The sequence below is a fragment of the Lepisma saccharinum genome, chromosome 21 (genome assembly GCF_977018435.1).
Source record: "Lepisma saccharinum chromosome 21, izLepSacc3.1, whole genome shotgun sequence".
Taxonomy (NCBI): domain Eukaryota; kingdom Metazoa; phylum Arthropoda; class Insecta; order Zygentoma; family Lepismatidae; genus Lepisma; species Lepisma saccharinum.
The window spans coordinates 47032297-47051473 of NC_139249.1; the positions used below are offsets into that span (position 1 = coordinate 47032297).

The window sequence follows — 19177 nt, forward strand, 5'->3', positions numbered from 1 at the left end:
AATACAGTATTTGTGAAGCCATGCCAAGAATATCAACAGAAAAAAAATATTTCTCTCTTCCACTGGCAGATAATTTTCTTCACTATATTGTAAACGTTTTATGTCAAAAACATAACATTTTAATACCAAAATCTATCTATATATATATATATATACAAAAATGGATGTAGTGAGTGTGTGTGTGTGTATTTCTTTTTCCGGCATAACTCTCAAACTGGAGCAATTTCAACCAAACTTGTACGCATATCACTTGCAACCTGGAAAGAAATACTGTAGGGGTAAGATACCCCTGACACCCCTAGGGGTGGGGGTGGGAAGGGGTGACATGTAAAAGTAATCGAGAACCATAACTAGCAATATTAACTGTCAACCATTTCACACTTTGCTACATCAGATTATTGTTCTATTTGTTTGAGTTTTTAAGTCCATTTTATGCACATATAGGCTAATCGAGACTGAACCTGCAGTTTAAAGTGGGATACGAAGCACTATGTGCCTCCAGCTGGTATCAAACCTGGGGCCCCTTACTTACAGGGTAACGACATTACTACTATGCAATCGGGGAGGCCACATTAGATTATTATTTTCAGAGGAGAGGATTGATGGGGGTTATAATCTCCCTTTGGTCCAACATTCATACAAGTAATGAAATGTAAAATATAGTAGTGGGCTGGCTACTAACTGAAGGATATCTCCCAAATGGTCATGTCATCCTCCTAACATATGAAATCTCTGGGTATGCCACTGTCTCTTTGCAATGCTTTAACTGAGGCTTGAGCAACTCGCTTGCTCTTGTGGAGACCACTGAATGCTCCGTGCAGTGTGAGCTTAATGCCTGCACCTCAAGGCCAGCAAGCAGCGGAACAGCAGTGGAAGAAGCACCTTTCGTTGAGAGAGAAAAAATTACTGTGGAAGAAACCACACGAAACTACCTCCTGTTTCTTCGCCATAAGTGCAATGTCACACTGTATATTTATTCATGAATCAGATGACGAGGGGTTTCCTACTGCACTAACATGCCCGAGGAAGTCTATTGCCTCCCCCATCCCGTCCTTTCCAGCACTCTTACAAACCTACAGTACTGCTGCTCACTCTGCAATCCACACGTGCATATGAGAGCTCTCTTCCATGCATACAGCAGGTTGTCCAGGCCTGGTTTAGGTAATACAGGGTGTCTCATATAAAAGTGGTGCGACTGTACTGAAGAATACATACATACATGTGTGGAACACACTGCATATGAGTGATGTGCTGTAGGATATGCTAGGAAACACTGGCGTAGGCACCGGTGGGGGGGGGGACTGGAATTTTAAAGATGGGGGGTGGCATACACAATAAAATATTTTCATAATTAGAACTTTTCACTCTTTAAAATGGCAATCAGGGATCATTTTAAGGGGGGTTGCATTTACTAATCTGCGTTTTCCTAAGTTTTTGTTCTTTCAAAGTTCAAAGTTTTGAAGTAGGCTCTTCCCCCCATTTGCATATGCCAATGTTGTGAAAGATACTTCATTTATATATATCTGCGATGTGAGATGAATATTGGCGAACTTCCAGATTTCCATTTGCATTTTCGCTGTTTAGTGTCGTATTTCTGCCCCTTTTCGCTAATCGCTGTGATGAGGACGAGTGATGATTAGATTAAATTGGTGAATAATAGCACCTATGCCCATATCCGGACTCGAATCTTGGTGGTATGATCTAAAATAGGGCACGTAACATGCTTGCTACAGAGTCAACAGGAATTTCTCTCTGCATAAAACATAAGTCAATTTCTTGTCCCAGTGACGAATGAGAAATGTTCCAAACATAGTTTGTGTAATAGTGAAGATTTTCACATAGCTTTAAATGACCTTGAACAATTCGTTTATAAAAGTTCAGTTTTTAAATTATGAATAAACAAGGCAGATTAATTATATTGCAACTGGAAGTTTACTGGTACTTTTTCCTAGTAGCAAATTAATTATCAAGGATACAAGGTAAGACATGTTTATCGTAAATGTTAGCTGTTTACATCCGAAGGCGAGTGAAGAAGTGCATGTCAGTGACAAACGTAGCACCAATATCTTTCATTAGGAAGATAGACAATGCAATCAATGTATATTCTGTACTGTACAGACACGCAAACCACAAGTGATGTCTCTTGAAGTGATTATAATTAACAAAATAAAGGAAACTGCTAATTGACATTGCCTTTCAATCATAAACAGGACTAAAATAAATGTGATATCTCTCTTTCAGGTTCCACAAAAAAAAAAGTTGTAGTTTGTTGCCTAATAAATCCCTCCCTCGACAAGAGGCCAGTTTCGAGGCCAGATGAAACAGTGGAGTCCATTTCTTAAGGGTTGACTCACGGGTAGGGCAAGGGGGGAGGGTTTCAGAGGAGGAGAACCAGCACTGTGGAGGGGTGAATGGTCCGTGGGGGATGTAACCCAGGCCAGGAGGGACGTAGGCACCAGCGGGTTGCTGAAAAAGCAGTCGTTGGTGAAAACTCCATACTTCCACCCTTTCACGAGCCCCGTTTGAATGGGCTCCTTGGGGCTCCTGGTCTCGGTATCGGGGTGGTGTGATGGCGTACAGGAGGCGTGGGTGAATGCTCGCCTCTGTCGGTGTTCGTGAGAGGCAGGGGAAGCCGTCCCTTCTCCCTCCTTAGTTGTTTGGGGAAGGGTTGCAGGGGATGTAGTGGTTGCATGGAAACTCACACAACTCGCTCCTCTACACTCCACACAGCTCGGTCTTCTGTCGCCTGGAAGCAGTTCGATCTCCTTTCCATTTTTTCATGATTTTTTCCAGTATTCTACCAGTGACTCATGGTTCACAAGAAGAACAGCCAGCTAAAGTGGCAGCAAGCTTTCGCTACATTGTATTTTGGATATTTAGCATCCTCTTTTCACTTCCTGAGGCTAATCGCTACATCAAAAATTAATGATAATATAGAGGGGACAAACACAATGACACATTCATGCCTTATCCAGAATTCGAACCTAGGACCTCTAACTTCAAAGTGCTTTAGGCTGACCACTACATCATCACAGTCACTGACACACAGAACGTATGTGATAGTGCAGGAATTCACTCAATCTCTGACACATTATATCTGTCATGTATACAAATGTGTACACAACAGTTTTTATTAAGATACAGATCATTTTCAAAATAGGGCCTCCCCGATGGCGCAGTGGTAGCATCGTCGCCTTGTAATCAAGCGACCTGGTGGAGACACAAGTGGTTCGGATCCCACTTTAAACTGTAGGTCCGTTCCCGATTAACCTTCCATAAAGTGGACTTAAAACACCAACTCAAATCATTGTCAAAATTTAAAATAATCTGCAGACATGAATAATTTTTCCTTACCAGCACCTGTTTTCAAAGTGATGACAGTTCTGATGCACTGCTCCGTATTTGGGCACATTCTCGTTCAATCGCTGCCTTCAGTTCATCCACTCTTCTTGTCTGGTTGGTACCATAAACTTTATCTTTTATATATTCCCAAACATAAAGTCTAGTGGCGTTAGGTCTGGTGAATGCGGAGGGCATTCTTCTCAACCTCTTCGTCCAGTCCATCTGTTTGGTGCATCTTGTAAAGTACCACTCACAAAACTACTCTCTCCGGTCAGGATCATCTGCACTGAGAGCATGGCCTCTTCTTGTAATGCAACTGTTCCAATAACAGTGCTTTAAAATTGCTCGATTTTGAAGTTCCTATCTTACGACCAGTGTGCACACATATTCAACTCACATCTTGAACTTGGGCAATACGTTACCATGAAGTTTTCTTCCTTTCTGCAGCTTGTCGATGTTCACTGTCTTGGAACATTTCTTGTCGAAATTCTGAACAGTTCCACCTGTTTCAAATCAAGTGATGGGAAGTCAAGTCTTAGGATTAGGGAAATAGAACATACTGTCCCCAAATGTAGAACACAAATCATTCGCACCACATTTGTAAAACATGTTAGCAAGTAATGTAAAATTAACACATTTTCTTCAGTACTAAACAGTAAACTTCTTACTACACGTGTTTTCAGTCACACTTCTAAGAGGAGACACTGCTTCTCAAAATTTGAGTTTTAGTCAAGATATTCTTATGCAATCCGTCAAACTATTTGAAATTATACTGAACCAGTAACAAACCTTTTACAGACTCTAGGAGAAATTTATTTCTCTCATCAGTTAATTGTGCTGACATTATTGAAAATACTCTCTCAACATTTGCCTTATGACCTGGAATGGCAAACAAATATTCAGCAATTACCATAACTTGAAATAGTTCCAGAAGTCCCATTTGGGATAGTTTTCAGTTCAATAAAATCAAAACATTGAATAAGAATGGGAAACACCTCATAGGATCCATGACTACTTCCATTGGTATAGAAACGCTGCTCAGGCATTGAACAGTGACGTCAACAAAATGTGGTCCCAAAACTATGTCATTAATATATTCAGTCTTTGTTCTAGCAATGCCACACTATTTTTTGCAATGTCCGAATCAAAATACATTTCGCTATTGAGTTTGGGAGTGCAATCCACAGACTTCTAAGTCGCATGATTTCTCTTTGATCAACTGAAGCACGTATTTTCATGATTCAAATTATGTGATGCTCAAAATGTAGGACATTTATGATTTCTTTCCAAAATTCCTACCGGATGCCGTACATAAGGTTAAAATGTAGATGTCCTGGAAAAGGAGGACTCCTGACAACCCAATCCTTTCTGCCTATTAAGCCACCCACTCCCTCACTCTTTCTTTCCACATTGCCATACATTGCCGTCTTCAGTATTCCTTCCCTCTCTCACATGACAGTGCTCCCTGTCACAGCTTATTGATCCACTTAACATGTTCCATTCTCCGCCAAAGCCACATCTTGAAAGCTTCTAGTCTATCCCATCTCTCTTCGTCATTGTCCACATTTCAACCATGCAAGGCACTATATGTAAGGCACTTCATAAGCCTCTTTCTTAATTCCTGGTCCACTTTAACACATAAGACTCCTATTACTTTTGCAGTATATGTGACAACTTTTCACATCAGTTGCTGTAAAAATTCTGAAAGCTTCCTTGCATAATGTATCTCTACAAAGCTTATATATTTTTTTTAAGCCAATACTAAGGTCCATAGGCTTCCACACGATGTGTTCAAATCTTCTTCTCAGCCTCCTCTTCTTCTCTTGCACTACAGCCCTTGGTTGGCTCTGGCATCCCAAACAATCCTCCTCCACCGAGTTCTGTCTTGGGCTACATTCTTCTATTCATCTTTTTCAAATCATCCTCAACTCCATCGATCCATCTACCCTTTGTCTTCCTTTGGACCTTGTTCCCCAGAGTTTCTGGTTTAATACCAAGCATGGTAACCTGTCTTCCTCCATTCTCATAAGATGTCCTGCCATCTTAAATGATGTGATTTAATGTATCTCACCACGTGTTCATGTCGAATCAACTCTCTCTCTTCTTCTCAGCAACATTTAGAAAAAACACAAGCACACACATTTAGGGTCAGATAACATGGTTAGATAAGGTGAACTACTGACATATATACTGAAGGCTACTTCCTAATAAGGATATTGCATCATATCATTCATAGGTACAGACAGGGATAAATGGGGATTCTATACTAGCTTTGATGTAGAACAAATGACATATTTTCATTCTTACGTCGCTTTTTACTTCCCTAAGGTAATTGCGACGATGAGGATGAAGAGTATATTCATAAAATAGATAGGGACACAAACTCAACATACATGCCTTATTCGGGATTCACACTTAGAGTAGGCAAATGACATAGGCATCCAAAAGCAATTGAATCCTGAATGTGATCATGAGTCACTGAACCACCAACACTAATGTTTGTCCTATTTCTTTTTTCATTTTGTCCATTTGCTTTACCTCGTTAATTTTAATATAAGTTGCTATTTGTCAAATGTATATGTATGTGTGTAAAATGTTAAGTTCAGTCAGGCTTTGCTCATAATCTTACTTTGTGGTTATTTTACATCACTTGTTTATCTCTCTATATACTAATCGAGACAATGAGTGATTAAATATATTACCAGGACAAACATAATGACATATCCATGCCTTCAGTGAGATTCGAGCCAAGGAGTCCTGATTTGGTAGTGCATCATGCTTGCCACTATATCACAAAGACCAATTTCGAAGTTCTAAGTTTTTTCGTGTGTGTCTTTGTGTTCCATTAACCATATTTCATTGGTAAATTTGTCCACTAGGAGTTCTCCTCTAGTTTTATATATTAGCATATCATTTCTTACATCCATAGCCCTCTTGCCTATAGTTCTTGTTTGGTATTTTACCAGCAATTCGGAGCCAAAACTGTGGGCAAGGGCAGTTTACTTTTTCTTGGTTAGCATTAAGCATTAAGATTAGTATTAAGAGGCCATAGTGTGGGGGTAAAAAGTGGGAGAAACTGCTCCCACACCCCCTCTAATCGCCGTCATTGTATCATACCCTCATCTACTTGAATTCCTACCATCCTGTTTTTTTTCTGTCATTTTCATAGGCCCTACATGCTACACTTTTTTATATTTATTTTGATTACTTTCCATTGCTTTTGGTCTTCTCTAGCATAATTGCAATGAATAGGATGGATCTTGAATAGGGACCTTGATTTTTCGTATTTAAAATATGGTAAAATCAGTCTTGTTTTTATTGATTTTCATGTTATTTTCCTCAGAATTTGCATTTTCAACAATCAAGCTGCACTCAGTATTAAAATGACAAATAAGACATTAAACGTTATTAATGTTTAATCATAACCCAAAATTAATCGAATATGAACTACTTTTGATACTAAACAAATTTCTTTCAACAAAAGAGATTGTCAAAAGAGTGTCGGTTCTACTGAAGAACCTGATGTATGGTTGTATATTACATATGTACTTATGTAACGAGAAACGTGACATTCCTTTCCTCCATTCATGTCTATGCATCATTTACATAAGATTTACAATAACCTTTTTCCTTTTAATGTGAACCAGCGTAAAGCATCACGGGATTTCCTAAATGTTGCTGTTCACCCAGCATCATAAAGATAATACATAGCGACTTCGAAGTTTCAGTCTTATATTTTTCCAAAATTGTTTTTTTTATTCTCGTCCTACATTTTCCAAAATTTGTGGTTTTATTTTAGCACACTTCTCTGCCAAACACTACCTAAAAGTACACCTTCATTGTGCTTTTAAACAAGTATATCTCTGTCAGTACCACGCTATTGTGGTCGTTGAAATAAAAGGTTTCTCACGCGATAAATGCCGATGTTATGTCTCCCGTGTGACGGTAGGTGGCCACTTGAGCTCCTGCCAGAACCCAGCGACTTTGCTTGGTGATTCACAACGTTCGCACATACAGTTAAAAATAGTGGAAAACTTACCCTTACACATGGTTTCGTGCAGCTTTCGGAATTAATCCATGTATAACATGCACCATAGTTTCTTAGGAGTGTACTAAAATTTTCGAAAACATGCACAATATATGCTCATAAATATGGTAGGTACATTTTTTTTTGCCTAAAACACAAGAATGTTGTTATTTTGTGATATTTTTCATTTTTTTAGCCACAATATGTTGAAATTCGAGAAAAGACCACAATTCGTATTTTTTCCCAAATTCACGTTATTTTGCTGTATTGAATGTATGAAAAATGTGTTTAGAACATGTCACTGTACATACACAAACACGTTTGGGCAACAATTAACATTTTTTGGTAATATCGCGTTCGCGAAAAATCAAGGTCCCTAATCATGAATTGATGAAACATCCATGTTTTATCCAAGATTCGAACCTACATCCTCGGACTTCGTAGCGCTAACCACTCTGCAAGGAGACAGGCGTTACCTCAAGTTTTAAACCCGTTCAAGGGGAGATCGGACTGCTTCTACATTCCTTCCTTGCTTTCTTTTGTCTTTTTCTTTGTTATACATGTTTGGGTCGTTCATGTTTCTACTATTTGCACACAAGTCATGTTTAAGTGTGGAAATATCCTTAACATAATAAATTTCCACTATTCCTATTCTTTGTTGATTGATTATTTCTTGACTATTTTCCAAATTGACTCTTCAGTTACCTCTTCCAAAAAGCCTTTAGGTCATATACTTAATAACTTCATTGCTTGTGAATGCTAGGTACGAAAATGTACATGGGCTTGTTGAGAATGTTAAGTTTAGAATTTAGTTTTAGGTTTTATAGGAAAATGATGAGAAAGACGGACAGCAAAAATTACTCCAGAATTAACATGGATTTTTTGAGAATGTTAGGTTTAGAATTTAGTTTTAGGTTTTATACGAAACCGATTAAAAAGATGGACAGCAAAAAGTATTCCAGAATTTACATGGATTTATTGAGAACGACAGGTTTAGAATTTAGTTTTAAGTTGTATAGAAACCAATTTGAAAAACGGACAGCGAAAATTATTCCTGAATTTACATGGATTTATTGAGAATTTTAGGTTTAGAATTTAGTTTTAGGTTTTACAGGAAACTGATTAGTAAAACAGACAGCAAAAATTATTCCTGAATTTACATGGATTTATTGAGAATATTAGGTTTAGAATTTAGTTTTAGGTTTTATAGAAACCCGATTAGAAAGATGGACAGCGAAAACTATTCCAGAATTTATTGATTTATTGAGAATGTTAGGTTTAGAATTTAGTTTTAGGTTTTATAGAAACCCGATTAGAAAGACAGACAGTGAAAATTATTCCAGAATTTACATGAATTTATTGGCAATGTTAGGTTGAATTTAGTTTTAGGTTTTATGGGAAACCTATTAGAAAGAAGGACAGCAAAAATTATTCCAGAATTTATTGATTTATTGAGAATGTTAGGTTTAGAATTTAGTTTTAGGTTTTATAGAAACCCAATTAGAAAGAGAGACAGGGAAAATTATGCCAGAATTTACATGGATTTATTGAGAATGTTAGATTTAGAATTTAGATTTAAGTTTTATGGGAAACCTAATAGAAAGATAGACAGCAAAAATTATTCCACATTTTACATGGATTTATTGACAATGTTAGGTTTAGAATTTAGTTTTAGGTTTTTGAGAAACTCGATTAGAAAGACAGACAGCAAAAATTATTCCAGAATTTACATGGATTTATTGACAACGTTAGGTTTAGAATTTAGTTTTAGGTTTCGTGGGAAACTTATTAAAAAGACAGAGCAAAAATTATTCCTGAATTTACATGGATTAATTGATATTGTTAGGTTTAAAATTTAGTTTTAGGTTTTATAGGAAACTCATTAGAAAGACAGACAACGAAAATTATTCCAGAATTTACATGGATTTGAGAATATTAAGTTTAGAATTTAATTTTAGGTTTTATAGGAACTGGTTAGCAAGATGGACAGCGAAAATTATTCCAGAATTTACACTACATGAATTTATTGAGAATATTAGGTTTAGAATTTAATTTTAGGTTTTATAGGAAACTGCTTAGAAAGATGGACAGCAAAAATTATTCCAGAATTTACATCGATTTATTGAGAAAATTAGGTTTAGACTTTAGTTGTATAAGTGCGAGAATGAGGTTCAGGACTGGAATCATAGTAACATTTGATATAGTGAAATACGTGGAAAAGTATAGTTAGGTTCAGCTTAGGTAAATTATAAGTTACTTTAGGTGAAGGTTTAAGATAAAAACAATGATAGTTTAAAGTATTTGTGATATCACTCAAGTAGTTTGTAACATGAAGTCCATTGTGTCGACACTACAATCACCCATCATCACCATTATCTGAGTTTCACGAGGCAACAAGAGACAAGGGGGAACGGCGATGAGGCTGGGTCTAAACATGCTGTTACAGAAAAACTATCTCCACGTACAACAGGGTTTCTGTGTTACTGCTATTTCCAAGGTAGTGTATGGGATTTTATGGGTGGTCTCCGGCCGTTCGAGCGGCTAGAGACCACAATAGTGATTAAGAGTGATCTCTGGCTGCTGTATGGTGGCCGGAATCACTGTAATGATTAAGTGTGGTCTCCGGCCGTTCGAGCGGCTAGAGACCACAATAGTGATTAAGAGTGATCTCTGGCTGCTGTATGGTGGCCGGAATCACTGTAATGATTAAGTGTGGTCTCCGGCCGTTTGACCGGCTAGAGACCACAATAGTGATTAAGAGTGATCTCTGGCTGCTGTATGGCAGCTGGGATCACCGTAGCGAGTAGACTAGGGCCATTGTAGTTAACCCCCAATTCCTTCTTTAGTTTAGCTCATAGCTTTTGGATTTCTTTTTTTGTGTGTGTCTGTGCTTGTATGTGCACGCGTGTGTGTGTGTGCATGTGTGCGTGCGTGGGCCTCTCTCGTCCCTTTCGGCACTTACTACGGAGGGTTGATCCCTAGATCTTCTTCTGCTGCACCATCACTGCCGAGTCTGGGAACGCTGGAGGGCTCATTCCCACGGGAGGGGGGATTCGGTGGGAAGGAGGGCGGAAGGCATGGAGGTACCTCACGTTTCCCTCTGACCTGGGCTCCCCCATTGTCCAGGATCTCCTCTGAAGTGTTGGTTTCCTCCCTAGGAGAAAATTGGAGGGCTCAGGGCGTTCCGCAGGTCTTTAAAAGGGCCCTAGGGAGCCCTGAAAGTCCCAAGGGGACCAGAGGGCCAAGTTGAACCTTAAAGGGTCCACAAAGCCCTCTGTGCTTAGGGTGGGAGGAAGGGTCAGTCTACCTCTTAGAGAATGGAACTTCAATCCGCGGAAGCAGTGAAAAAAAAAGAAGAAAGAAAGATAAAAGAAAGAAAAGCTTAGGCAGCGATCTGCATCAAATTTGGAGCCAGCCAAGATCAAGGGAAGCAGAATGTACAAGTAAGTTTTATTGTTTTGTGTAATATTTATATAAAAAGAGTGTCAATTCAATAGAAGTGAATCACGTAGGAATAGAGTCTTCTCAATGATAATAATGTTAGCTAAATTATCAAATACACGATTCATTTATATTTTACAGTAGCATTGGCTTTCAGTACAACAATCTATTAGATCATAAATAAACATTATACTTTGTAGTATTCTACTTACCGAGTACTACTTTTCTAACCTTCACTTGGCACAATTAGATGCGTATACACAAAAACCCATCCACGTTGCAGCCTGTGGTCTGGTTCTATCGGTGTGCACTTCAGTTTCACGTCCAGAAGAAATGTACCACCCCTCTCAAACACTCCCACCTGTTTTTGCATACATAATGATGCTAAATGTATTGGCAACCCAAGTTTTGATCACCTTTCACTGAAAATAAGGCTATGACAGTAATATTCCATGTTTTTTTTAACATGAATTTTTTACAAATTTCAAATATTTCAGAAATTTTCCAACCAATCATGAGAAGAGCGATCTTATCGTGCAATATATAATTCAGCATTTGATAACATGACAAAATCACTCAAAACATAGAAATCCCGATGTACAATATCAATACTATTGTCGATTTGCAAAATATTTTGTAAAAACTTCCTCCCCTGCTCTGCTGATAAACAAGTAGAATAACAACATTGGCGTACACTAAAGAAGCCGATCCAACTACCACATGGAGGAAATCAGTTGTAATCTATCTAGCTGTTATTTCTAATGACAGATTGATTGAACCAAGCAAATCAAGCGAAATCAAGAGAATAACAAATCTTATAAGAAAATTACAGTACTCACTCCACAATGCCCTGCTTCGTACTTCAGAATTTTTCATTCCCTTCCACTGTATCCATGTATTACTGCAGTTACTACAGGCTTTGTAGCTAACTTCCCTCAAGCAATTCAACAACATTAAGTCTCTGCGTTCGCTATGTAGAGTTTTCCTATTCATCATGAAATCAAACACTTTGCACTGAAAAAGGAACAACTTTTTGACACCGCTAAACAATTTTGCAACGCAGTAACAGGTACACAATGCAAAACAGCTGACTGATTGATGTTCGCTCCCTCTGCGTGAATTGATAATTTGGTTACTGTGCCACTGGGACCATTTATTTTGGGCAATATTCAATAAGCAAAGGCAATACGAGACATGTATAAATCACCACTTTCGCTTTCAGTCGGCCTCCTCCCCTTCCACTTCTTTCTTGCCCCTACCATGCTTGGAACAGGATGAGAGGGAAAATATACTATCGAAATTTCCCTCTTCTAAAAAAAATCTCTCAATTTGCAAATATATATGGGTTCCCTCGACTCAGTCACACAATCTCCAATGGAATGGGCTTGCAACACTACATTTGCTAACACACCGACCGCTACATTCATGAGTTCCCTGGCATGGTGCCCAAGCCAGAAGATCCAGTCAGCATTATCTATGTGACTGCTACAGCCTGCATCAGAGGGAACGAAACTCACATTGTGGGAGTGTGCCTAAGTCTACGTGGGTTGATATCACTGATCACACAATTCACTCTTGGTGAAGTGCTGTGGGAACACTTGATGTTTCAAAGGAGATGAGAGACATGCATAAGTATAAATAATAATGATTTGAGTGTGCATGTGCGAGTAGACATAAGCTGCTACTGATATATATTATTATTGGAGATAAGCCAAGTATTATATTGACACTTGGCTTGATCCCAGCTGCAAAGGGTATTGAGAGAATGGGGTCCAAAAGTAGGTGTACAGTTACATTTCTTGATATAACTCCATGAAGAGAACATTTTGAAATGATCCAATGTGGCTAGAGAGCTTTTAATTGGTCGCTCCTAGTATTGTAAATAATCACTGGAAATTTCTTAGAAATTAACCTTTCTTATCGGTTAATTCGTTTTTGATTTTTATAACACTATGATTGTTACAAATAATCAAAATAATTTGTATGGGTATGAGAACTTGCAGTCTTTTTCAAAATCGATTTTCTCAATGTGTGCATTTCCCACAAACACATCATTAAGCATTAATTTTTCATTAAGTTCATTCAATGCACGAGTAGGTGCAGTACCTGTTCCCTTTTCAGGAAATCGCCAAAATGAGGACAAATGATGCAGTGCTAACTTTGTCCAGGATGAAACATTTATCCAGAACCTTCGGTAGCACAATCATGTGTTGATCACTATAAATAGAGCAGATAGAGCAAAGTAACATACAGCAATGTACAACTATACCTATTTTTGCAACCCCTGTATATTAGCTATTAGCATAGACTATTGTATGATATTAGTTTCTGACCATAGAGGGACACTCTATAACCATATTTTGTGATTAGAAAGTACTGAAATAATTTAATGTGTATTATTGTCATTCTTTCAGTGTCAAGACAGAACACCCAAAACAAAAAAATACGAAACTCTGGACTTTCAACTCATCAGATGCAGAAGGTGTACACTTTGGAATAGCACATCAATAAATATGTTAAAGAATATGAAAGTGTATGCTTTAGTTTTGCTTTAGTTTATTGCTTTAGACCACTGGACTCTATAACATGGCAATAGCTTGTCTTAATGTTAATTGGCTTGAAAAAATGTGCCATGAGTTCTCTAGCATATCCAGAGAAAAAGTGAAGATCGACGAACAAAATGAAACTGCAGCTACTGTAGGACCTAGAGAAGTTTACTCATGTGTCTATTTGCTTAAAAGGCATAAATAATTTTAATTTAGCCATTAAATGCAAGCAGATCTTAAATAGTGTTTATTGGTTACCAACGATTATATCTCATCCCTGCGTATGTCAGTGTTTGGAACAAAAAAAACACAACAGGCGACGATGACTGCTTCACACATGACACGGCTAACCTAAACTCCGTACCAGCTAACTGTAGACCATGCAAACGAGAAGTCTCTGCACAAGTAGTGACGCGAGACAGCTCCACCAATGAACAGTGACAGGAACGGGATTGTGTAATGGGTGACGGGAGTTACCCAATTTCCTATGCAACATTGCAAACTTTTAAAAAGGATAATACAGAACGCACATGGCAAATGGATCGTATTCTTGTCTCCAGGTCTGTTCGCTTGGTTTAAGAATTCCTTTGGGAAATATTAGGGATAAAACTGCAAGAGTAAATTTTGACAAGCCGTGCATTTAACGTACAGACTAAGGTCTGGACTGTACGTCCATACATGTGCGGTCAGAACCGTATGGTTGGCTACACTGTGCTTTCACCACTCAATTTTCCTCCCCCTCGTCTGCTGATATGCGCAGCCCTGCTCTACAGTTAGCTGGGACAGGGTGTAATGAACTGAGCAAAAAAAAATCGGGTCTGAAGAAAACATTGAAATGTCAGGACCAGTAATAAATGTGTGAAGACATTATCATTCACTACATATTTTTAAAGACCACACTAATTATTTGGTAATGCTTTACAAACTTCATGTTTGTGTCATCAGACTCAATGAAGTTGGAAAAAACACTTGTACTGTGCATTACATAGGTTGTTGGAGTTGAGAAATGTTACCTGTCACAAAAAAATCAATGAGTTGTTCGTAAATACGTATATAATGACTTGTATTTTCTGACACAAGGCATAAGACAGTTTCTTGTGTCAAAACACATGTGAACACCTTGAGTCAGTAATAAACAAATGTGTGACATAGAACATATTTTTATTGTATCATTGTAATGGTACATTTTCAAATATGTATTTTCATCAGTTTCTTAAGGGAAGAAATACATTGTTTCTCACAATATTTAGAAACAAAAAATATTTAAATACAGTAATATCGATGTGAGGCTGTCAGCTATGACAGAACAAAGAGTATATACAACTGTTACATTCACAGGTGTGTGCATTACACACACTAGATTTATTTCATTGTTTTTGGGAAACAAATGGGCAATTTCTAAACATTCTCTCTTTATATTGTGAAAATTTTAACTAACTTAACCTTTCACGCTCTCATATTCACAATGCAGTATGCTCTTATCATTTAAAAATTGGATTTTACACGTAAATTTTTAAAAAGTAAATTTTATGTTATTGTTACGTTGAATCAGAAACCACTTTATAGCACTCCAATTAAATATTGTTGTGTAAGTTCAGCATTATGTGATGGTTTTAATATTAGATTACATTAAAATACTTATTTTTTATTATAATCACATCTGGATTATTTCATGTGTTAACTAGTTTCCTTAGGGCCAAAATATCACGAAATTTTCTTTCAAATTACATTTATAGAAATATAAAACTTGTAATGTGTTGATTTCACTTTGTACACATTTTATTTGCAATTTTGTATTAAGTGCCAACATCAGGTGACTTATAATGAAAAGTTTTATTCACTGCATTTTTTTATTATTCACAAGTTAATTTTATTTTTGGCATTTTTTTAATTGACAAAAGTTTGAATTTAAGCATTACTTAATCCAGTGGTTCCCAAAGTGTGCACCACGGCACCTGGGCTCACTTACAGGGGCACCGCGAAATGTTCCAATATTTTCACAGAAATGACACTTATTTTAGTCCACACATGGTTTTAGAATCAGACCAATGATTGTTCCAAATATGTGCTTATTTAGTATTTTTTACATATAAAATGTTTCAGGGAATTATGCATGAATTATTGGCTCTGGGAATTTTGCACGAATTCTGTGTGAATTTTTCTCCATAGATGTGAAAAATTGCAACTCTTATTAATCCAAATCCCATTGAATTTATACATATTTATTAATGCCCTAATGCAAGTTTTTCACAAAAAGAAAGCTGCATGGAAAATAGAACAGAATTCTCTAAATCCGTTTACTTTGTCAGTGTCCTTTACAGAAAAATCTTTCTGACAGACAGAAGATTATTGCAAGAAAGATATCTTGAAGTTGATTAGGTAAATGTGAGTTTGAATTTCTCATACAATTAATAATTTTTCATAGAATAATATATCCTGTAACATTTGTGACGTGTGTTTGTAGATGTATTTCGAGTCTGAGTATGTGAAATGGCAAATGTAAACTTCTTAAATTAAATATTTTAAGTATATAAATACTGTTTAAATGAATTTAATTAGAACTTTTGGATACATTGAAATCACTCAGGCCCTTTATCTTGTTCATATATTCGCGTTTTATGTGTGTGGGTGGTGAGAGGCTGTAATACGTAAGGTTGAATTAGAGAAAACATCTGCTTGTATCTTTGAGTTTTAAGAAAGTTTGCTTTGAAAACTGGGAATTATACTTGAATTTTATCGTGGTCCTAGACTGACCACTCTGTGAACGTTGCAAGTGCAGCGGAAAAATCTTGAATCACTAAGGACGCCATGAAACGAAAACGTTTTGGAACCCCTGGCTTAATCTATTGAGTATTTGATAAATAAAAGGCAGTGAATAAAACAGTAAAATGGCTTAGAAGTATTATTAACATATTTTTATTACATATACACAGTGCTTTTTTTCTGGAATGAAAGGTTTCAGTACCCTTCAAGTTGATTTCTTACCATTGAAAATATTGTGGCATGTTCATAAATAATCGTGCATCCATGTAGATACACACACATTTCTTTTGTGAAAATATTATTAGTTCTATCCTCACCTATTAAAAGGCACCAGGCCGGTATGGTAGAGTATTGAGTACTGTCAGAAAAAAGGCATTGCATATACATATAATTTGAATTATCTTGATAAAGTATAAATTGTGCATTATGATCAATAGAATATTATATTTGTGAATTTTCTTGAATCGTTTGTCCAATATAAAAGCTGTAGTGAAACTAATTCATTAGTTGCCAATTACATAATAGTTGATTTATAAAAAGGATTTGCAAATTTTCTCATACGAGCAAACTTTCCTGCACTTGACATAGTAAAAATGTAATTCCATTTTTGAACTAAATATATAAAATGTTTAATGTACCAACATTAATTGCAACTTGTGTGTTTTACTTTAATGGTACTGAGAAACTCTTTCATATTTCTAAGTTATAGCTTGATTTGACGTTTATACTTAAATTAATTAACCAAGACAATACCAATCCAATGATGCAGTTATGAAATACATAGAGCCGAACACTCTTTCTGAAAATGTTTCAAGATTTTATGTTTCAAAAATATTAATGCACTTACATTATCCTTATGTATTTATGGGTATTCTATTCATTTCAGTAGTCATTACTACTAATTCCAATGTAAATAGCAATGGAACAAATACATGGGTATGGTAATTATGTGTTTAACATGCATTTAAAATAAGTTAGAAACTTTTTCTTGTTTGTGTTTGTGAATGTTTTATAGCTGTATCCTTCTGATAGGCACAATTATGATATATCTAGCGATTACATGGTATTTAAGAGACCATAATATGTAGGTCAATTGTTATGGGAAAACTGTAACATTTTCACAACCCACACTCATACCTGCACTCATGGCAGACCCATCAAATTTTCAAGAATGTATTGTTTTCTGTCACAGCAGGATAATTTTGAACCAAAGAATCCAGTTCACAAACAACAGTTAATACTTTTAACAGCTCTTGAAACAGAAGGAAGTAAAACACAGATGAACTACTTCATGCATTTTTTTTTCTCTTTTTGCAATGCATATCTTGGTAATAACAAACATGAGAATTTTTATTTAATCATAATGGCATGTCCACATTTCAAACATGTTACTGCAGACGTTTTCCCTTCAAATGCGTCAGGTGAGGCCTCACCATCTTCTTCTATTGGATTTTCATCATCAAATTTCAAGGTCATCTTAAAGTTGGGGTCAGGTGTTGGAGGGTCATCCACAGATCTTGATCGATGTCTGCTCGATGTTCCATTCTCTGTTTGAACAGCTATTGAGCAGAAAACAAATGAATATTTGTATGTAACAAACAATAACCATTGTTTTCCTGAACAACTTAAAAAATCGAACTTATCTCTCAAGATTATATTATTAAAATTTACATCCACTAACAAATGCCATAAAGTATGCCAAGAAATATGAATGATGGATATTTGGTATACTTTACTTGATTGATTTGCTTTACGTTACTTCGTTTTGTGCCACTTTTGGTTCATTGCGAAGATGAGGATAAGTGATGATATGATGAAATTGATGAATGGACACTCACAAACATCCATGCCCAGGCCAGGATTCAAATCAGGGACCCCTGGCTTCATAGCGCGATGTGTTAACCACTCTGCCATGGGTAGGGTTACCAGACGTCCGTTTCTTCCCAGACATGTCTTACTTTTTAGCCTTACGTCCAGCGTCTAGGAGGAATTTGAAAAATATCATAAATGTCGTATATTTTGAATGTAACATAATATTGATTAGGAAAATACGTATGTGTTTCGTTGAACAAAGGGAAATCATGCGTGTTACAAATCCATTGCCCAAAATGAAAATAAAAGTTTGTCCTGTTAGAGAACAAACAGGAAAATGGAAGCAACTAATGAACAAAGTTTTGGGTCCACATTCTGATGTCACTGTTAGTGCCTGAGCGAATTTCTTGCCTTGGGGTTTATACTGATGGAACAAAGTGCTTCCCAATCTTATTCAATATTTTTGATTGTAAAGCAGGAGGTATAGAGAACAGAGTTATCCAGGGTGTCTACCAGTCAAGTAAGTCATGGAAGTCAAGAAGAAGTAGAGAAATCAACAAGTAGGTCAAGAAGTCAATAAAAATCAGGAAATTATACTTGTGGTCAAGAATTTTTGCTATCACAATTACTGATTGGTTGATTCAGTTTATTTTACTTCACTTTTCTGCCCCTTTGGCTAATCGCGAAGATGACGAGGAATGGTGGTAAGATAAGATAGATGACGAAACAATCGCATACACATAGGGACGACAACACAAGCCCCACATAAGATTATACTGGCTGCGAATTCAGGTGCCAGAATCTCGATAGTCTGCCAAATGCTGTCCAGGATGCATTAATAGATGAAGCAAGTCTAATTCTCTTGTAAAAAACAGATTCAGTTTTCATCTTAACTGCCCATTTGGTAGGGGTTTTTCATTAAATATCATACATATGTATTTTCTTATTTGCTATTTTCTAACTTTACCTAAGTAGGGATCGAATAAATAAAGGTTAAAAAAACGAAAAAGGCCAAGAAAGGTCCTGAAATAGCCAAAAATTTTAGATTTGATATTTTGGTAGAAATCCTGTAATTATACTAAAAATACCCAAGATTAAACTTCTGTAACCATTTCAAACTATGGTCATTGCTGAATATTTGTTAGTCATTACAGGTCATATTGAAAATGTTGATAGACTATTTTCACTACCATCAGCACAATGGACTTACGAGAGAATTTTTTTTTCATGAAGTTTGTAAAAAGTT

At 36.6% G+C, this 19177-nt stretch overlaps 1 protein-coding gene across 2 annotated transcripts in view; it reads right to left on the reverse strand.

The window, feature by feature from the left end:
• Positions 1 to 15894: 15894 nt before the first annotated feature.
• The window catches only part of Hdc (histidine decarboxylase), a 179753-nt gene continuing 176470 nt past the window's right edge, over positions 15895 to 19177 (reverse strand). For both annotated transcript variants that reach the window (XM_083142564.1, XM_083142563.1), the window contains exon 16: positions 15895 to 17678. In XM_083142564.1, the coding sequence (XP_082998690.1) occupies positions 17470 to 17678 (209 nt within the window). In that variant the 3' untranslated portion in view covers positions 15895 to 17469. The remainder of the gene's footprint in view (positions 17679 to 19177) is intronic.